Source organism: Actinia tenebrosa, unplaced genomic scaffold (genome assembly GCF_029948245.1).
Source record: "Actinia tenebrosa isolate PJP-AT-01 unplaced genomic scaffold, QUT_ActTen_1.0 PGA_scaffold17__23_contigs__length_9995812, whole genome shotgun sequence".
NCBI classification, from domain to species: Eukaryota; Metazoa; Cnidaria; class Anthozoa; order Actiniaria; family Actiniidae; genus Actinia; species Actinia tenebrosa.
The window spans coordinates 5,232,261-5,255,607 of NW_028292577.1; the positions used below are offsets into that span (position 1 = coordinate 5,232,261).

General features: G+C 35.3%; 1 protein-coding gene across 3 annotated transcripts; it reads right to left on the minus strand.

Annotated features, from left to right (window-relative positions):
• Window positions 1-123: 123 nt before the first annotated feature.
• LOC148910333 (uncharacterized) lies at window positions 124-18,412 on the minus strand. Of its 3 annotated transcripts, XM_089031709.1 has the most exons (9): window positions 11,160-11,301; window positions 10,256-10,321; window positions 9,930-9,995; window positions 9,453-9,555; window positions 9,035-9,100; window positions 5,655-5,813; window positions 3,841-5,476; window positions 3,096-3,501; window positions 124-2,350 (listed from the first exon to the last, which is right to left on the minus strand). In XM_089031709.1, the coding sequence occupies exons 2-9, from the start codon at window positions 10,313-10,315 to the stop codon at window positions 1,472-1,474; spliced, it is 3,375 nt and encodes a 1,124-aa protein (XP_088887835.1). In that variant the 5' UTR covers window positions 10,316-10,321; window positions 11,160-11,301; the 3' UTR covers window positions 124-1,471. The 3 variants fall into 3 exon arrangements, with proteins under 3 accessions (XP_088887835.1, XP_088887833.1, XP_088887836.1); XM_089031707.1 differs by lacking the exons at window positions 9,035-9,100; window positions 9,453-9,555; window positions 10,256-10,321 and adding exons at window positions 15,510-15,653; window positions 18,276-18,412 and having other exon boundaries at window positions 11,160-11,823; XM_089031710.1 differs by lacking the exons at window positions 10,256-10,321; window positions 11,160-11,301 and adding an exon at window positions 10,219-10,236.
• Between the last annotated feature and the right edge of the window lie 4,935 nt (window positions 18,413-23,347).

The following is a 23,347-nucleotide window of genomic DNA, read 5'->3' on the forward strand; positions in this document are numbered from 1 at the left end:
TCTTTCGCTCTGCATGGTTATTTTTTTAATTTAGCCAGTGGGGGAAAAAATTCAAAAAAAAAAAAAGAAACACGCAGAGCGAAAGAAGTGCTATTTCTCAATAATCGGGTAAACTTTCGAGGCTTTATTTCACGCGTTTCAATGATTTTATTGAAATTTTTGATGAATCCCCATACATTTCCTTATAACATGACACCACAGAAACCAAGCTTGGGCTACCTGTGGCTAGGCTAACTAGAGTTCAAAAAATATAAAATATAAAATATAAAATAAGACTAAAAGTAAAGTAATATAAACTGAAAGATCAATTATTCTGTAAAACAAATATATGAACCTAGCTAAGAATGTAATTGAAGAATTTAATCGAATGAATTCCTAAATCTACGAAGAAGATTCTCTCTTAACTTACTCTTAAAACTTTTAACATCCTTACATAAGGTGACTGCCTACTTTTAGAAATTGAGTTAAACTTTTTTTAAAACTTCGATTTTCCGAATTGAAATTTAATACTGATTCCAAATCTGGAAACAAAAATAGGGTGTCCCGAGCTCGTTTTCGAGATAATCATCATTTAATAGAAGCATACGCACGAGATTTTGGAGCAAAAATTGCGCCATCGGAAGTGATTAGAAAAAAATTAAGATTCATATTAAGATAATAGTTATTTGCAGACTATATGATTCCACGAATGACGGCTAGTCAATCATTCTACAATAATACATGAATATTTTTGACAAAAAGACAAAGAGATACATTGATTTGTCATCATTTGTAGTTTCGGTGCTCTCAAAAAATCTCATAAAGTCGAACAAAATTCCCTACAAAAATCTATTTTTTCAAGTGTTACTGATTTAAATTTTTCCTAAAATGTTGATATGACCTAGATTTTTAGGAATTTTTCGGATGAGCTATTAAAAAATAGAGTCCCGTGCAAAATTTGAGGGTTTTGTCCTGTTGAAGCTCAAAACGCGTATGGTTCTTCAATAAAATCTTGTAGATTTTTTTCAGCGGTTTTTGAGCGCGCGCACATCGTGGGCTCAAATCGAACGTTCAAAAGTAGGCAGCCACCTTAATTTAATTGATTGGTCTAGCTTATTCCATAGCGTAACTGCTCTATAATAAAATGTCCAGCGTTTGATTTAAATAGATAATACAGATATTCATAGTTAATATCTATATTGATATCAAGCAAGTGTCACCTATAATAAAGCGACCATACACGTCGCTTGCATGGACAATTTTTGATTGAGACTGCCTTCACTTTACCTGGGTGTCCGAGCCATGCGTATATATATGAACAATGCAATTATCAATTTACAGCAGTTGTCTAACTATAATATACTGCTATAGTCATTCTCGAGGGATCGTCGTCACGAAGAAGTAGGTTTATGGTGGATGCCAATCAAGGCGTTTCTGTGACATCCCATACGCACGTAACTACGCGTTAAGATTTTCAATGTTAGGGCATGTCTCACTGCAAGAAGAACTGGTCAACTATTGAGGAAGTCGAACCACCAAAAATGTCATCCAGCACGTTTTGAATTGGAGCATTCTCTACAGGTATCTTTGTCATAACATCTTTGACAACAGACGACATTAAAATGCCATATTCTAATACACGATTGGTACACTGGAAAATCCCCCCTTTGTGGAGAACCACCAATAGCTTTTCCTTTATCAAAATCCCAGGAGATCCAGAAGCCCCTTTGAAGAAAGTGCTTACATCGTAGGTAGCATGATCTGGATGATTGCAGGCCTCTTCCATCAAGGTAATGGTCCTAGCATCATAGTCACGTCGATGTTTTTGAAAATCTTGCAGAAGCTTGATTGGACAGGAGACATCTATTAGCTTTGTACCTCCTCCGGGGTGCCCAATTAACGTTAAACATTCTCCACTTTCAAGCTGGCGACCAGGTGGGGCAATATTAAAACCAAAGTCAGTTACACTCGGAGGAAAACCCTCACCATTTGAACGCAACTCGAGGATGACATAGTCCAGATCTTCAGAGTAGAACCGTACGGGGTTAGGTGCGAAATTAAACAAAAAGCTAGCTGCAGGTTGCGGCACTTGTTCTTTATAGTTAAAGTCAACATAACAGCTACTTGATTGGATACCCAATTTATTTATCTTATCAACGACATGCTTGTTTGTAATAACGTACTTGGTTCCAATTCTGAAACAAGTTGCCCCACACTCTGGCACATTACTAATATTTATAGCAATTATTGCACCAATTGAATGTTTCATTCTGTTGAGAGTTTCTTGCAAATCTGAAACAGGCACCTGATGTTCATAACCCAAGGCAAAATTTTCATATCTTCCCAATTCTTCAACTTGCACTTGGTGAGCCTACAAATTTAGAGAGATATAAACAGTTGATAAACGATGCATTATTAAACATGTTAAATAGATCTCTTATCGAAGAGATGTTCCATATCTTCATATGTCCAAGAAAATTTGTTTATTAATATTTTTCTTAGCAATAAAACTGGATGATGAACAATAATTTAAGAGCAGATGCCACTAATGCCGAGCAAACTCGAGAATTCACGATCACAGTCAAAATTTCGATTTTGCTCATTTTTGGTTGGCTGGAAGGTATTACCGATTACACAAACGTTGTGTAGTTTGTTTTTCAAAAAACCGCTAAAATTCTGAGAAATCCGAGAAAAAATGTTGGCCTAGCGGCGACCTCAAAAGTATGCAAATTTTCAGTTGAATTAAACAGGTCAAAAAACAACTAACGCATGCAGAATAGGAAAAAGATATGAAAACTATATGTTTATAAATTGATAGAAGAGAAGTTTGAGACTTAATTGGGTATAAAATAATGGTTTTAGCTATTTATTGAAAGCGGTCAGATGACATTTAGAATTGAGTGGTATTCACACATAGATGTGACCCTTGTTACGCCAAAAAAAATTAATGAAGTGCTTCAAGTTTTTTTCAGAGGAAAACAGCGAAGATCTCTTACAAACGGCATTACATCATAATGCGCATGAGCAGAATCCTATTTGTAGGTAGTTATCTGCTGTTGTCTCGGCCATTCCGAACCACAGGAAAAATAATTTGAATGATAAGATGGATCACTTACTTGTCTTGGGAACCAGTATACATATGCCTTCTCCTCAATCACGTTATCTAGATTTGGAACGTACTTCTTGCACTTCGGTGTATCAACGCTCAACTCTTTTTCGTTCACAAAGTGAAGGCACGTATCCCGGGTGCATCCCTCCATACCGTGAGACTTACATTTGTTTGACGAGGTTGTACAAACAGGACAGAGTATTCCATACTCGAATGTCATGTTTTGCATCCAAGGAAAGTTTCGCCACATCTCATCAAAGATTTGATCAAGCAATTTACGAAAGTCCTGGCAAAACTCAGTGACTTGTTGCCCATCGATGTTCTGTATGTTGCAGACTGTTACACAGATTGTTTGAAAGCTTGACTGAATGATACAAATATCAAGGTTTCTTTCTTTGCCAATCTCGAAAATCCTATGAAAAGAGAAACTTAATTATTTCACTGCACTACAGCGCATGAGAGATTTTAAACTAAGATAGAGTGAAGGAGAGAAGGTGAGAGAAAACTGAAAATATGTAGCCCTAATACTGAAATGCTGAAAATCTTAGGGGGAAAAAACTTAATTATTTCACTGAGTGTCTTCATCTAAGAGAGGGAGAGAGAGGGAGGGAGAGAGAGGGCGGGGGGAGAAGAGACGGAGTTTAAGGAAATGTAGAAAGGAAATGTAGGAAGAAGGATAATATAAGGTTAGTTTTGGAAAAAGAACATCTTTCTATAGGGTAAACTGAAATATTGTGCATTAACATTGATACCTGCAGAAATTTTTGTGAAGTTCTGGTTTTTCTAGATTTGGCCATATTTTCTTTAATTCTTCAGCAATAGCCACAAAAAGCCTGGGAAAGATACCTAGCGATACATGGGAAGTATTAAAATGAACGACCATTGTTGACGACTTCTCATGTTCTAGACACTTCGCGATGTCTTCTCGCTTCTCGCTGTTACACAACATGCATGGAACAAGGTACACTTCTTCTCCATCGCTAGTATTCCAACGACAAATAAGTGAGAACTTCTCCATAATTAAAAGGAGAGGATCAATTGTGTTTCGTTCATCAACTAAGCCTTTCCATACGTGTTCCACCAAGGCTCTGTCCAAGACTCCTTTCTCTTCCAGTTTATCCCAAGACTCGTCAAAGCCATCTCGTTTCTCAACCGGCCTGACCTCGATGACCTTTGTAAACACTTTGACCAGCCATTCCGTATCAATGAATACTTTCTTAGTTTCCTCAAAGTAAATAACAGTCTTCGAGTCGTGCAAATAGTTTAACAAGGTGAGGAACTCTTTGGATTCGGCACTTGTGTTCACCCTACACTCAGTGGCTATCTTCAAAGCTTCATCGATTGTGATGTATTTCTTGTTTTCATTCTCTACAAGGTTTGACAGCTCTTCTTCAAACCACAGCCAGTTGATAGGAATATCTTCATCCATATGTGGAAGAAACTTTGACAACTCTTCAATATCTGCCTTGAGTTTTCTGACGAACTCATCGTTTATTTCTCCATTACCAGATATACTGTTATTCACCGTGTAGATTTTGTTCCTCACAACATGACTGCCAGATGGGTTTTTGCTTGGACTTAGAGATTTGTATATTTCTCGGATGATCTTTTTTGCAGCTTCAAGATTACCGTCAAATCTGTCTGCGTGAGTCCCGGCTAGGAAAACAGGAGGCAATGACAATTCGCCTATTTTTGCCATTCTCTGCGTCTCTGTATAGGAAGAAATGCAGGACAACCATAACTCCAGATTTTCCAGGTTTGTCATCTCAAAGGGATCTACGAGTTCTCTTTCTGCACCATCTTCCTCGACTATGGATTTCATGAGATGATGTGGAATGTTTTTCAAATTATAAACTAGAATGAAAACTGCTTTCGAAGTTAGAAATATGGGATGGATGACATTGTAGACAGCCTGACCAGCAAAGTCTAGCGATTTGATATACACTTCATTCTCTCGGTTCGTCTTATCACTCACTTCGGTATCCATTAACTTGACTAATTTTTCTTCAATAGATTTTGGGAGATTTGCGGTACTTTTCTCGCCTATATATTCTTGGCTTTCCAGCTCTTCGTTAGCTTCATCATCATCATCCGCGTCATCATCAGCATGATCGTGATCCTCGTCGCGATCATCTTCATCATCATTCTTTGAGAGATTTTCACTGGATTCTACCGACTTTTCTATGGACTTCTTTTCAAAGTTTTCATCGTGTATTTCTTCGCTGTCATCTCCGCCTTGAAGATTTTTATGAATAATATCAGCCATGCAGTCCGCGTATGAGATTCCTTTGTCACTTTCCTTACTCCAACAGTTTTCTTGTGACTTGCAAAATGTGCGCTGCAGCTGAATCCCATCAGTGCTGTCTTCTTTTGGGTCAAACTCTTCTCCTTTAAAATGTAATTGAACAAAAGTAGCATTAATTACATGAAAGTATCCAACCTTATAAATTTTTTGACTCAAAATCTACTTATTAGTTAATTGACTTAACCACCTCAGTTACTTATTATCCTCTTATCTGTAAGCAACTTATTTATTGAATTTTTCATATAGTTACGAGTAGTTTACCGTTTAATGATTTCAGTAAGCTCGTCTTTCCTGCGCGCGCCGGTCCCACTACCATAACAAGTAAGCGCGGATTTTTTGTTTTTCCACTTTTAAGGGCTTCTTCATACGCTTTCAGTGCTTCTGGACCGCGGGCGAGAATTTCACTAGGTATGGTATGATCTACAAGGAAAATAGATTTATAAGATTAGCGATCATTATCATTACTTCCTTTCCTCATCCCCTCTTTTCCTCACGCTGTCTCCGTCCAAAACACCTAGCAGTATAATTTGTGGTCTTTAGACCACGAATCTCCGGGAGAACTGACATCAACATTTGGGTTGTCATCAGAATTTCACTGTTTCCCAGCAACCGTTCTGAGCAAGCAACATTACATGTGTTCACCAGTGAATAACAAAGCCAGAACTAAGTTTTTCTAAGTTTAAAAAATCAAATAATTCAAACAATTGCATCCCCCCCCCCCCCCCCCGATATCCCTTTGAAATGGTTCAAGTTCTTGGCTTCCTTGAAAGGGCATGTCCTGGCTACAATAACACTTTTTATTCAAATGTATTCTTGTACGTAGGATGCACGGCACAATGATTTCTGTCTATTTTTAGCGCTTTCGTACCTTTCAGCCGCCATCTTGAAATTTTTTTTCTTGGAAAGGGATGGAGGAAAGTCCACCCTCATCATTCGGTACTTGCAACACTTACAACGCTTCGTGCGCTGATCGTTCCTTGTCCTCGATCGGGGAGATAGGAGCGACGCATGTTTATTTAGCAGCGGTTATCGTTTGAAAATTCCAAGATGGCGGCTAAAAGGTACGAAAGGAATTGCCCTATTGCACTATGACGTCACTGCTTGTTTATGTGGGGGATAGAATCGCCAAATCCAATAGAAAATTCAACAAAATGTGCTCCTAGCGAAACAGTTTAATGTAAAATGGCCTGGTTTTCAGATATAATATGTGTTAATATGTACTAAAAAAATATTCTGAGCGTTTGCTAGCTATTCTACTTCTCTTCGTGGATTGATACGGGTTTTAGAACAATTTTCGGTGCATTTGCGTTGATTTGACCCCCTCCAACGGCCATGATCCTTTGCGTTTAAACAATAGATTGTTTTGATGTGACGTTATAGTGAAATAGGGTAATTAAGGTGGCTGGACCACCTCACGCTTGACCGCTACCTTCCACGTTTGGAACGCTGGTGCATTAACGTGTTTTATCCGATTGCAAATCTTTTTTGCACATAAGTCACATAAAGATTGAATTAATGTTTGATGCAATTTTTAATAAGATCGGACGTCATAACACGTGATTATGCTGAAACATTTGTTTTCGTTTAGAAAACAATTTTAGCCTTGCAGAGCGTTCAACACTAAAATGCTTCGTACCACATAATTATATACTAGATGCCTCCACTTGTAGGGATTTTTGAAAAAATCCATCTAGCTAATTATGAGATATTTGAGATTAGAGTGCAAACAATTAATCCGTGAAACACTAATTACTAAATAGCACAAAATAGTGCTAATTAAACAATAGAAAACAATGGAATTTGCATGAAATTGTGCTATTTAGTATTATTAAAGTTTCACGGTTATATTGTTTGCACTCTACTTAAATATAGTGCATAATCTACTTCAAAACTAAACAATGGATTTGATACGGCCGAAATTAATATTTCAGAGCTATGTATTCACAAAAGTTGTGACAAACGTCCCACGTTTGAATAAAAAAAACTGTGTATTACCGTTGTTTATGCTACTTTGTGTGCTGTTACTTTCTACATCTGCATTTTCAATAATCAAAACTTTCCTGTTTGACCGAGTGGAAATATAAGGGAAAAAATACTGTCATGTTCGCGGAATATAAGCATAATAGAAACTAAACTATTAAATTTACAGACAACATTGCTACGGGAGGAGAGGGGGGATGGTCCTCCAGAATATTAGGTGGCACATTTTATTTTGCAGAAGATTGTAGCTCAATCAATCGCGTTTGAATAAAGTTATCAAATTAATTATCTATCACTTAGCACTATTTTGAAGCAAGTAACAGCCCTTATGGTCAAAGTTTGACAAACATCCATACATCTATACACTATATACCAGATGAGTACATCTATACACTATATACCAGATGAGTACATCTATACACTATATACCAGATGAGTACATCTATACACTATGTACCAGATGAGTACATCTATACACTATATACCAGATGAGTACATCTATACACTATATACCAGATGAGTACATCTATACACTATATACCAGATGAGTACATCTATACACTATGTACCAGATGAGTACATCTATACACTATGTACCAGATGAGTACATCTATAAACTATATACCAGATGAGTACATCCATACATCTATACACTATATACCAGATGAGTACATCTATACAATATATACCAGATGAGTACATCCATACATCTATACACTATATACCAGATGAGTACATCTATACACTATATACCAGATGAGTACATCTATACACTATATACCAGATGAGTACATCTATACACTGTATACCAGATGAGTACATCCATACATATATACACTATATACCAGATGAGTACATCCATACACTATATACCAGATGAGTACATCCATACATCTATACACTATATTTCAGATGAGTACATCTATACATCTGTACACTATATACCAGATGAGTACATCCATACATCTATACACTATATACCAGATGAGTACATCCATACATCTATATACCAGATGAGTACATCTATACACTATATACCAGATGAGTACATCTATACACTATATACCAGATGAGTACATCCATACATCTATACACTGTATACCAGATGAGTACATCTATACACTATATACCAGAGGAGTACATCAATACACTATATACCAGATGAGTACATCCATACATCTATACACTATATACCAGATGAGTACATCTATACATCTATACACTATATACTAGATGAGTACATCCATACATCTATACACTATATACCAGATGTGTACATCCATACATCTATATACCAGATGAGTACATCTATACACTATATACCAGATGAGTACATCCATACATCTATACACTATATACCAGATGAGTACATCTATACAATATATACCAGATGAGTACACCCATACATCTATACACTATATACCAGATGAGTACATCTATACATCTATACACTATATACCAGATGACTACATCCATACATCTATATACCAGATGAGTACATCTATACACTATATACCAGATGAGTACATCTATACACTATATACCAGATGAGTACATCCATACATCTATACACTATATACCAGATGAGTACATCTATACACTATATACCAGATAAGTTATTTACTTATGTAAAAGAAAACATGGTGAAAAGTGAAAGATACCTTCAACATGAACCCTCTCTCTATCGTCACTTGCAGTCCTTGGTATTTTGGTCCTGACATCTTCCTCTAAAAACAAAAACAAAACAAAATCCCATTCGTTTCTACGTATGAATTTAGTGAGCATATACATCTATACACTATATACCAGATGAGTACATCTATACATCTATACACTATATACCAGATGAGTACATCCATACATCTATATACCAGTTGAGTACATCTATATACTATATACGAGATGAGTACATCCATACATCTATACACTATATACCAGATGAGTACATCTATACACTATATACCAGATGAGTACATCCATACATCTATACACTATATACCAGATGAGTACATCTATACACTATATACCAGATGAGTACATCCATACATCTATACACTATATACCAGATAAGTTATTTACTTATGTAAAAGAAAACATGGTGAAAAGTGAAAGATATCTTCAACATCAACCCTCTCTCTATCGTCACTTGCAGTCCTTGGTATTTTGGTCCTGACATCTTCCTCTAAAAACAACAACAAAAAAAAAATCCCATTCGTTTCTACGTATGAATTTAGTGAGCATATACATCTATACACTATATACCAGATGAGTACATCTATACATCTATACACTATATACCAGATGAGTACATCCATACATCTATATACCAGATGAGTACATCTATACACTATATACCAGATGAGTACATCCATACATCTATACACTATATACCAGATGAGTACATCTATACACTATATACCAGATGAGTACATCTATACACTATGTACCAGATGAGTACATCTATACACTATATACCAGATGAGTACATCTATACACTATATACCAGATAAGTTATTTACTTATGTAAAAGAAAACATGGTGAAAAGTGAAAGATACCTTCAACATGAACCCTCTCTCTATCGTCACTTGCAGTCCTTGGTATTTTGGTCCTGACATCTTCCTCTAAAACAAAAACAAAACAAAATCCCATTCGTTTCTACGTATGAATTTAGTGAGCATATACATCTATACACTATATACCAGATGAGTACATCTATACATCTATACACTATATACCAGATGAGTACATCCATACATCTATATACCAGATGAGTACATCTATACACTATATACGAGATGAGTACATCCATACATCTATACACTATATACCAGATAAGTTATTTACTTATGTAAAAGAAAACATGGTGAAAAGTGAAAGATACCTTCAACATGAACCCTCTCTCTATCGTCACTTGCAGTCCTTGGTATTTTGGTCCTGACATCTTCCTCTAAAAACAAAAACAAAAAAAATCCCATTCGTTTCTACGTATGAATTTAGTGAGCATGCGCTCGTTGTGACGACATCATTCCAATGTTAATTTGGTAAGCAAAATTTCATAAAAACGTCTTTAATCTCTTATAGCTCTAAAGCGAAGTGGGGCACTCCACTTTTTATTCCTTTTTTTTAAAGTAATACTTTGGGGAAAAATTAAAATATCTGACGATGGGATCAAATCATAATTACATATTTTCTGTATGATTTTCAGTAAAATAAGATTTATTTTTGACAGATTTCCATCATTACGTTGTTTTGTGCATTTTTACCATAAAAAGGGCGAGCTTCTACGTATCCTGACAGCTAAGCAAAGTCAGGGACCTCATTTTCTAATGCTGACCGGAAGTATGGAAGCTGATTTTACCACAATGAACGAGACAGATTTGTGTATTCTTTTTTCTAGCCTGGCACTGCTGGAAAAATCTATCAATTTGAGTTGTTGGAAATATGTTGGGAATAAGTTGGAATTCGAAACTCCCAACATATTTCCAACATCTCAAATCGATAGATTTTTCCAGTGTGGATGCATGTTGCTTCAGTAATCCATATAAACATCATAAAACGGAGAAAAATTCCTCTAGACGAATTGCAATAAGGTATATTTCAGACACTCATTTTCAAACCTACGGCCTGAGGCCAAACTCAATGACTAATAATTATTACTCTGCCATGCTGGTTATTTTTGTGGGTTGGTAGGACACTGGAAAAACTCAGAAGCATAATTTATCTTGCGCAGTTGCTTAATATAAATAGTACAAACTTTGTTTAAAGAAAATCTTAAGAAGTCTCACCTAAAAATCCATCTTTGAATAAAGCAGGATACACGTCACCATTACTATTCATGGATAGTACACCAACAATCTTATGATTATATCTTGGAATACCGTGGTGTGAAAACTCCTCAATAATCACTGGTGCACCTTTAGCTCTCTTCACATCATAGCCGGCTTCTTTGCTTACATTCAGCTTGTATGATCCACCTTTGTTTTCAAACTGCAGCTCTACTTTCTTTTTACCTTCAAACACACATGCAGTCAGTTTCTTGTGTTGTTTTATCTCTTTCTCAGTAAGAACTTTATATCGTAGAGAATACTTCTTCTCCCCTTCAAACACAACTGTGTTAACATCTGCTTGTTTATGACTTTCAATGCTCTTTACTTTCACTGGATCCCTTTGCTTGGGTTTTGGCTTCCATCGATGAACCAAAATTTCATCCAAATGTGCATCTATATCATCTGGGAAGATACTGGGACTTGTTATGAGAACGACATCACCTTTCTCTGGCATGTATATCTTCGTTGCAAACCCAAGTTCATTGACTTCCTTTGTTTCTTTATTTATTAATTCTAATCTAACTAAAGCTTTCTTGTGTTTGTCTTCTAGAAAGACAGCCATTTTTCAAATACTTTAGCTAGATAGTCTGAAGAAAGACCACTATTAGATCTGATGAACTGCCTGTTGAACAAAAAAAATTAAACATTACCCTTTTGTTCTTTAAAGTTAGTAGAATATAAATTTATTCAAAACTTACTGGAAAAAGGTAGGTTTTATGACAATCTTAATTTGTTAGGTCTTAGAAAGTTCAAATGCTAACTAGTAATTGGATATTTTCTAGAGTTCTGTGAAAAATGGGGATGATCAATTTATTTTTTCAGTAAAATATGAATTAGTTTTTGACAGCTTCCCGTGCTTACAAGTTCCCATCCCCTTCCCCCTCCCCTAGGGCCTGATACTCCGGTTATAAAAAGGGTGAACTTCCACACATTCTGACAGCTCAATAAAGTCGGTGAACCCCATTTATCATTTGCTTATTTTATTTCTAGTATGATGTAGTTTTATCGTGTAAAATTTTAAAAAAATCTCACAATGGGATTTTTTGCCCATGAATGTCCTTAAAAATGGATGCCTCTTTATCGTGTGACCTCTGATGGCACGTGACTTCTCCTCCCGCCCAAGCCTCGATATTTGTGTTTTATCTACAAGATAGTAACTCCTAGATCATAGATAGAATTTTACCATTACATACGTCTAAAATCACTAAAAGTACAGTAAACTGAAATCTAAATTCTGTAAATTGAGTGCACACACCGATTCAAGGAATTTCTTGAATAATGAGGCCCTTTTTAGCAGTAAATTCTGACAATCCACATGGCTTTGAAACGGTGACAAAGGAGCCACAAGTGACAAAAAAGCTTCGAAATTGCAGCAGTTCTGAAATTCAGACAGAGGACATGGGTACGTCACTACTGGAAGTGTGTGAAATAGATGTGTGAAGATTATTTTTCTACATTTGAAATAGGGTGTGAAAATTTCCATATTAAATTTTATATTAGTGTGAACTGAATAGCATGTAATTCAGCGCTTTGAGCACCAGGAAAGGCGCATTATAAATAATGAATTTAATAAGTTATATATGGATTACTGGCTCACTGTGATTGGCTGATTCATCCTTTCATTCACGCGCCTATTTCATTCAATATGGTTCATTGCTGGCAAAACAGGAAAACATGGATTCGTTCTCTAATAAAGGCTGCTTTATGGCCTTAAAGCTCCTTGAGAAAAACGGGGAACTACGAACTAATATGTCATATTTCATAACCTCGTATAGATCAAGTAATTTTCAAGAGATTTCCACGAGTTCAGAGATCAAAATGTCCTCTGTTTCAAAACCGATTACGAGACTATTTTAAAGGGGAGGGTACAATCGATGGACCCCCAATATAGATCCCCTATATGGACCCCCATAAAAATGAAAAAAAAAAAAGTTAATCGATAATTAAAAAAATTAAAAACTAAACAATAAATAAATAAACGATAATAAATAAAAGCAATTCGTGAATGGATGGATTGATATTTTAACAAATAAAAGCAAAAGTGAGTGAGTGTTTGTCTCGTAAAATTGCTTATTAATGACTTGAAATGAATGTTTGTTCATGTTTATTCATTTATTTACGTCAGACTCAAGAAACGATTCACAATATTAAAATTAAAACTAACTGAGACGTCATTCTCACGCAACGTTAAGGAAAATGCTAGGCTTAGTTTAAGTAGATACGTAGTGGTTTTTTTTTTTTTTTTTGTCCATCCATTTAATAAGTTGAAGAATTCCAATATGGCGCCCACTGGTCGTTGTTGGCGGTGGAGATATTTTCTCTGTCTCCCTCATCTTCAGAGTAGCCAACGAAGCCCCTGATTACTAAAGAGTTAAGAGTCAAGTCCCTCTGATGAATAACCTCTGATAATTTCGGTAGATTTGAGTTCATTTGAGTTTCGTTTGAGTACATAGTTTTGCTTTTGAGCCCGGGTTTTGAGTTCGCGGAACGACCCGTTTCGAAACTGACGCTCGACAATTTTTGTGTGTAGGTCTACCGCAAGCGGCGTGTGCCTGTTTATGTACTTGGAGCACCACAGAAGGAAAGGTACTCGCCATAAGTGTCAAATTCTAGATAACCAGTGGTCGCTGCTAATGGAAGGTAAATCATGAAATGAAGAAATAGAGGTTATATTACATGGGCGCGCGGAGATACGAAATTTATCTCGAGTGTTGAAAAGATCTCTCACAAGTGAGCGCAGCGAACGAGTGAGAGATTTTCAACACGAGAAGATAAAATTCCTATCTCCAAGCGCCCATGTAATATTCTGTTTATTATATAATTATCAATGAAGTATGTTTTGGCTTTTTCAGGCAATTCTTTCCTTGTATTTTTGAATAGCCATCGCAATGATGTTATTTTCACGTGTGAAGATATCAATTTTTCGAAATAGAGAAAAATAGATATTTCATTGGAAATTATATAATAAAACATGATATTCCTTCACCCCGTGGCGTGTCTCTTAGGTTTATGATGTCATTTAATCACGCGGTTGCCTCGTTTTCATGGCACATTCGCGACGTAAAGATAGAAAAGGTAAACCTAGAGTCGGCCTACCACAGGTAGCCCGACTAATTAGTCTCAGTGACCTTTCGACCCTTCGGCTATGAATTACACCATGCGTTTGATGTACAAACTGAGACGTCACTGCCACACAACTAATACAAGCTTTCGTTGTTGAAGTGGAAACATCGTTGTGTTATCGTTGTGCTGAATTACCCAATATTTTTTTCGGTGGAACTCCGGTATTTTTTAAATATTTGTTATGTTGCCGGTCTCATTTTTGTAGCTTTTCAGGTTAACTTTATTGAAATAAGTGTATCAATCAATCCATCCATTCACGAATTGCATTTATTTATTGTTTATTTATTTTTTGTTTATATATTTATTTATTTTTATATTTTTCATTTTTATGGGGGTCAACAAGGGGTCCATATTGGGGTTCCATCGATTGTACCCTCCCATTTTAAAGTCTTATTATTCGTGAATCTATAAAACCAAAGTCTTATCAGTAATCTCAGTGGCTTAATAAGTAGAATCCTTCACATTTTCTTCAGGCTACTTGAAAGTTGTACGCGAGATTTTTGATCTGTTTCTTTTAATAATATTATACCCTTCAACTGTTTAGGTCTAAACCTCGTCTATAAACCTCCTAAAATAAGCGAAGAAGGGTTCCAATCCAAACGATGCCAATAGAAAGATAGATCATCTTGAAAATGTACAAATCGATTTCTCCAGATAGAGACAGATGCAAATGATACATGTCACTCGATAAGACACAATCAGACTTCATACTCAACATTGAAAGTGAAAACCGGTAAGGCCTTTGAAAATGAAATGCGCAAATGAAATGTGCCTTGGATTCATAATTGCATGCACTGCTCAGGTATGACACAACATCCTGTATTCTTGGAAGAAGTAAATCCGAAATCCTTACATTCAATATCATGACAAAACACAAAACACAAAACCCTAAAAACTTTAATATACTAATGCAGTGGCTCTTGAGAATTTTGACTAGACAATAAAATCTTAGCTTCTAACAATTAGCTGCCGTTTTTATGAAACCAGAGTCTACTCAATGGAAACTGTCATATCTATGTGAAAAAAGGCACTTATTTATCTTTTATAGTGCAACATCTGAAGACCAATTAGTTTGTTTGAGGTATACAGGCTCCTGTCAGAAAGCTGCTTTGTTTCATGAAGAAAACCTGCCACCTACATAAATCATTAGCTGCAGCGCGCACCACAGCAAGAGTGTGTACTTACAGGTTCAGGAGTGGAAGGATGATCGAGACTTGCAACCAGTGGACTGGGGATGGGAACTTAATGATGGGAAGCTTCTTCCGGTTGGGACCTGCCACCAGCACACAAGTTCCTCATAATGTGGCTGAGAAGATCAGATACAATTAACTGCAAATCAGATCACACAACCATTAGATATTACCGCCAGCTATTACCATTCATAAGTTATTTATTTATTAACTTAGCTTTAACTCTTTGTTTTCTTGACCCCTGTTAATTAGGAAAAAAAAGACTGGGGACTAACTAGAAAGAGCAGCCTTTGTAATTATATCAACAAATCGGTGGATCCATTTCTTCACGCTTCATCATTACTAACAAATATTGAAGTGACATAAAACAACCACTGAGGACGTGAAGAAAATGTGACAGTGACCACCCTAGCTCAGTGACTACACCTCATAATAATCACTTCTCATGATTGTTAACTGACCACTCTCACTGCATACCTCTTACTACTAACCACCTCTCATGCTAGCAAGCACTTTATATCCATATTGAAAGGGCGCTATATGAAACATATATCTTTTAATCATTATTGAATGTAAGAGACATGGCTTAGATATTTCTTCGGTGTGTGCAGTTTGTTTGCAATAGGCAAAGTTTCTTGAACTCTGTGGCGCCCAATCAACTAGATTGCCAAAAATGACAAATAGATAACTGTTTTTGTCCCGTTTGAGATCATATGCAATATATTTTACGTGGAAGTACAACCTGAGGACACACTACATTTCTCAACTGAAATTATAGAATAATAAAGAGGATGTCTTTAACCATACAAATTAAAATTTGGATAAAATGACTAGAAAACATATCAATTTGATGAGCCCTGTAAATATGTTGTTATTTAAAACAAAATTTACTCGTTAACCCCCCTCCCCTTCCCCTAAATAAATAAAAACTGTTTTCATTTTGTTCACAAAAAAGCAAAGTCAAAGTTTTTAAAACGTTCTAATAATTAAGACTTGTAGTTTGAAAAAATTAAAAAATGTTTTTGACAAAATTTGTTTTGGGATGTATTCCATTTTTGAGGTGCGGGAACCCTGTGGTAAAACATCAAAATATATAACTCATAATTTCATTAAGTTCGGTCCATGGGATTTTGGGGGAATCTTTAATATGTTACTTGGGTTACTCCTGTCTGTTGTATAGGAATGAAGTTAATCAGGTTTGCTACTGCTTTGACAACATACAACAGCTTTGCTGTTGTTTTTAATGATGTGGGATTCCTGTGGTGAATCTTCAATTCAATTATTCAGGATTTTCCACAGAAGGGATTTTTAGGATGTTTAGTATGTTTAGGACACCTCTACTGACATAATTGCAGCTAAAAAAAATTCTAATGCAACTAGTTTGAACCTAAACCTTAGATTGACTGAACTATTCCTGGGGTAGCCGATCGATGAAATCAATGATCGGAAATCCAATCGATAAATTGATATCAATCGATAAAATTAGTTAATCAGTATCGATTGGCATCTGTCATGAAAGGTCTGTACAATGTTTACACAACATTATATTGTCGCAGAAAAGTGATCAACATGAGATGTATCTTGAAACAGTAATATTCAAAATCAATAAATGGATAGTGCAGGCCTGGTCCATACTCAAAATGAAGCCGTCTGATCACTGTGACTGATAACACCTCTATTTAATCTCCGACCCTAGTTTTTAATATAAAGCATAGTATCTCGGAAGTGAATCCAAGAATACTATGTAAGGCACAGGTATTCGGACTCAAGCAAGGGGAGAAGGGAAAGGGTTTTTGTGCGTAAAATGTTAAAGAGTATGTAAGAGTCGCGTTTATAGAGCATGAGCATATGGAGGGGAATGAGTTTTTACAAGTATCGAGTATTGTAGATCGAAAGAGATATAGGGAATCGGTCACAATGATAATATTAAGGGCAAAGGAGGAAAATATGAAATTTATAGGGATTAATCTGAAGGTAGTGCGGGGAATAGGGGAAATATGCTGCGTATGGCAATGGCATGTTCGTAGGGGGCGGTGTTGATATGATGTATCGAAAATTAAATTGCTTGTCAGTTTGTATGATGAGCTCATGTGTAGTAGGTAGAACCAAAAGTGTTGGATCTAGCGTAATTCTATCTTGCATCTATCGTCAGGGGTGAAGATGCAAGGGTAATCGATATCAATCGATAAGGTCACAGAGACCGGGTTGATCGATTGGTCATCGATTTCGAATATCAATCGATGGATTGGCTTCGATTGGCATCGATTGATATCGATTTTAATAAATTAGATAATTGTAAATATCATATAGGGGTCGTTTTAAGGGTTGGAAACATGGGATAAGATTTTTATTGGTTTTATAGGGTTCTAGATAGGTGTCCCCAATTAGTTTATTTAAATAAGCTAGAACGACATGACACAGTAATAAAGTTTATTATTATTATTATCATTATCATCGATTTCATCGATTGGCCACCCCGGGACTATTGTTTTGAAGTCGATCGCCAACTATAAACTTGGCAATTTTCGACCAGAGTTCGTAACCCGATTGTGTAAAGTAATATAAGACCGAGTATAAAGTGCACTATGATATACATAGAATGCTTGTTTTGTGGCAAATAAGTCTGTTTGTCTAGAGCTTCGTAATCACTCATGTTTGAAGCATTTTCTTTATCTTCTTCCATTATTTCCGGCTTTGAACAACTAAAAAACTTAAAAAACTTAAAAATAACTTTGTATTTCTTAATATAACTTAGACTTACCTATGTTACCAGATGGGTAATCTGCATGGAGTGCAAAATTTGAGCGAGAAAATCGAGGAAAACTCGAGACTACAACAGCTCTTCACAACCTTCGACAAGGAAACTGTGGGCGTCCAGGCGTTGGCGTCACATTCTCGTTCCCAGATCCTCCTCGGTTGTTGTCAATCAACGACACAGGTAACCCAACCATTTTCCCCATTCAGATACATATATATAAATAAACTAGACCCACAGAATCAAAAAAATCGTATTTCTAGAACAAGATATCGAGATAAATTGTACCTATTTTGTTGTTTGGCTTTCTACAATATCCAAGAAGTGCCACGAATGTCCTTTGTATCGAACTGTGCTTGGGCTTCCTGTGTAGCGTTCATCTCCAGAAAGCCACATCTGATACAGTGATCCCAACATGTTGCATTCTCTCGTACATCAACTTTAACACCGTAATGTTTTCTGCCTTTCGAAATATAGAGGTAAATACTTCGTTTAAAATGTCACTTTTAGTAATTTTGATGTATGTTTTTATCTTCAAAGAGCTGTATAAGCTATATAAAAAAGTTCAAAATTTTTTTAATCCATCTTAGAAACCGGCTGTATTATGCTATAAAAGTGCTACAAATAATACTTAATTACTCTTTAGGATTTAGTTGAAATCATAGCCGCCATGTTTAGGTGGTATTAAGTTTGTTAATATAGTTTAATATAGTTTAATATTTAGTGGTCATGTGTATTCATTATAATATAGAAGTTATATTGAAAACTACAGCCAACTATTTCTTTATATCGTCCAACATGGTGGCCATGTCTTGTTATATCATCCAACATGGTGGTCATGTCTTTTGTTATATCATCCAACATGGTGGCCATGTCTTTTGTTATATCATCCAACATGGTGGTCATGTCTTTTGTTATATCATCCAACATGGTGGTCATGTCTTTTGTTATATCATCCAACATGGTTGTCATGTCTTTTGTTATATCATCCAACATGGTGGCCATGTCTTTTGTTATATCATCCAACATGGTGGTCATGTCTTTTGTTATATCATCCAACATGGTGGTCATGTCTTTTGTTATATCATCCAACATGGTGGTCATGTCTTTTGTTATATCATCCAACATGGTTGTCATGTCTTTTGTTATATCATCTAACATGGTGGTCATGTCTTTTGTTATATCATCCAACATGGTGGTCATGTCTTTTGTTATATCATCCAACATGGTGATCATGTCTTTTGTTATATCATCCAACATGGTGGCCATGTCTTTTGTTATATCATCCAACATGGTTGTCATGTCTTTTGTTATATCATCCAACATGGTGGTCATGTCTTTTGTTATATCATCCAACATGGTTGTCATGTCTTTTGTTATATCACCCAACATGGTGGTCATGTCTTTTGTTATATCATCCAACATGGTTGTCATGTCTTTTGTTATATCATCCAACATGGTGACCATGTCCTTTTGTTATATCATCCAACATGGTGGCCATGTCTTTTGTTATATCATCCAACATGGTGGTCATGTCTTTTGTTATATCATCCAACATGGTTGTCATGTCTTTTGTTATATCATCCAACATGGTGACCATGTCTTTTGTTATATCATCCAACATGGTTGTCATGTCTTTTGTTATATCAATCCAACATGGTGGTCATGTCTTTTGTTATAATCATCCAACATGGTTGTCATGTCTTTTGTTATATCATCCAGCATGGTGGTCATGTCTTTTGTTATATCATCCAACATGGTTGTCATGTCTTTGTTATATCATCCACATGGTGGTCATGTCTTTGTTATATCATCCAACATGGTGACCATGTCTTTTGTTATATCATCCAACATGTGGCCATGTCTTTTGTTATATCATCCAACATGGTTGTCATGTCTTTTGTTATATCATCCAACATGGTGGTCATGGTCTTTTGTTATAATCAGCCAACATGGTGGTCCATGTCTTTTGTTATATCATCCAACATGGTTGTCATGTCTTTTGTTATATCATCCAACATGGTGGTCATGTCTTTTGTTATATCATCCAACATGGTGGCCATGTCTTTTGTTATATCATCCAACATGGTGGTCTTGTCTTTTGTTATATCATCCAACATGGTGGTCATGTCTTTGTTATATCATCCAACATGGTGGCCATGTCTTTTGTTATATCATCCAACATGGTGGTCATGTCTTTTGTTATATCATCCAACATGGTTGTCATGTCTTTTGTTATATCATCCAACATGGTGGTCATGTCTTTTGTTATATCATCCAACATGGTGGCCATGTCTTTTGTTATATCATCCAACATGGTGGTCTTGTCTTTTGTTATATCATCCAACATGGTGGTCTTGTCTTTTGTTATATCATCCAACATGGTGGTCATGTCTTTTGTTATATCATCTATGTTACATCATATTTTATATTAAAATTCCTTTCAGCAAATATGAAGGAACAGAATACCAACCCTCAGACAGTTCCATATGGATTTGGTTGCACATGTGGTTCTGAAAAAGTCATATTTTGTTATAACAAGAGAACTGGACAGAAAACATGGAGCTGTTCTGGCAAATGCTTTGAGGTATGTATGTAAATATATTCACTCGTAAATCAAGAAATTCATAATAGCACTGCCTAATAAATGAAAATGTAACAGCTATAAGGCTGGTTGCTGCCAGTACAGTTGGTTTGTTATAACTAATTTGCACAGTCAATAGTGAATAAAAAGTTAAACCACTTTTGACCAATTTGGCCAGACCATTGTCCAAATCGTAACCTTGGCCAAGTATAAAGACTTTATAAAAGATATGTCAAAATATCTTTTGAAAAGCATTGCAAATTAAAACTTTAGATGTAAAGTTTAAGATAAAAAATAATTGTCATGATAGAGTGCAAACATTATAGAGTGACCACAGTAAATCCGTGAAACACTAATTACTAAATAGTACAAAATAGTGCTAGTTAAACAAAAGAAAACAATGGGATTTGCATGAAATTGTGCTATTTAGTATTACTAAAGTTTCACAGATTTACTGTGGTCACTCTGTCCATGAAACACTAATTACTAAATTGTTCAAAATAGTGCTAGTTAAACAAAAGAAAATAATAGAATTAGTATAAAATAGTATAAGTTAGTATTACTAATATTTAACGGATATATTGTTTGCATTCTATTGCTTCTTGATAAAATATATATTTACAAGGATACAAGATAAAAATAAAATTGAATTAAGAAATACTACTATGATTTCAATAAATAATTTCAATCAACTCCTGAAAATATAGGTGATATAGGACTAAATTTGTCCAATTTGGATAGAACTGGATGACAAATTTCTGAGCACTGCCAAAAATTTTCAGCTTTTATTTAACAATTATTCACCAAAGGCGAAGTGAATATTGTGGAATAATAACCGAAACGAAGTTGGTGAATAATTGTTTTAGTATAAATGTACAGGTGATTCTTTCAACAAAAAAAGAAAAAGAAAAAAAAAGATGAAAAAAAAAATAGAAGTTAAAAGGCACATTTAAAATTAGGAACCGCAACAAAGCGGCTGGCCACCATTTTAGATTATCGCTGGAGGTGGGATAATCATGGAATAATCTGAGTTTCTTGACCAATCAGTGCATGAGATTTTCAATAATCACCTGTATATTTATACTTAATTCCTATAATTATTGTCATTTCATTTTTTTTTTTTTAAATAACAATGAAGATTTGGAACTTTTTTCATCGCTGATAAACAATATCATTTTGGATCTTGGATTGCAAAATATTTTGCTTCTTGTCTGACCATCCACCATCAGTCAAATAGCTATAGTTTGTTAGTAATGTTTTTAATGCTTTTCATGGTTTTCACAGGTTGTTTTATAAGCTTCTTACTTTATCAGTTTTTAAAAATATATAGTAAAACAGAATAATAAAATAAAAATATAGAAAAAAAGAATAATAATTACAGATAATTGGCTGATTAGATTAGCTCAGGAAAGGGCATGTTGAAATTATAGTAAAATCATAAAGTTTGAAGGAAATGAGTTCAAAACTCACAAATTCATAATTATTTTTGAAAGGATTAAATTTGTATAATAACCCAGGACAACGTGCCTGTCAATACATGTTTTGTATAGGAAAACCAATAGGTTTGAGTGCAATTTGGATAAAATATCATGTCTCCCGCTCGTTCTATTTGAAAATCTTGATTTTGAACTGCACTTTTGCCATTTTTCACAATGCATGACAACCCATTTGATTTTCTTTAATATGACCATCAACAATTTTTTAATCAAAAATTTTGATTCCCCCCCCCCCCCCCCCCCCCCCCCCCCACAGTGATTTGGCTTTTTTGCGCAGTGATTTCAAAAAAAATCAACTATTAGCAGACCAATCACAATCGAGAATTTTTGATGGTCATATTATTACCGTATACGAAATTTTGATTTTGGAAAAATTCATTAAATTATTCACAAATCACGCAATCCAAAGTATTGAAAAGAGTGTTCCTTCATGTCACGAATAAATAAAATTCATTCAAAATAGCGAAACTAAAAGCTGCCTTCTTTTAGAGTTTCTTTCTTTCTTTCTTTCTTTCTTTCTTTCTTTCTTTCTTTCTTTCTTTCTATTCTTCTTCTTTCTTTTTTCTTTCTTCTTTCTTTTCTTTCTTGTCTTTCTTTCTTTCTTTCTTTCGTCTTTCTTCTTTTCGTTTCTTTCTTGTCTTCTTCTTTCTTCCTTTTCTTTCTTCTTTACCTTTCTTTCTTTCTTCTTCTTTGTCTTTCTTGCTTTTCTGATCTTTCTGTTTCGTTCGTTCTATTCTTTCTTTCTTTCTTTCTTCGGTTCTTTCACTTTCTGTTCTTTTCTTTCTTTCTTTCTGAGAATTCTATGTCTCTTCTTTCTTTCTTACTTTCTTTCTTTCTTATTCATTTATATGCAAGTAACACTAACCGTATTCTGTTCAGGAAAATGCCTATTAAGAACACTGACTCAAACCGTTTGTCTCACACTTTCGCCTAGCGGATCGTAATTACTTCAAACTCAAAATCCTATTCTATTCTTCTTCTCTTCTCCTTCTTCTCCT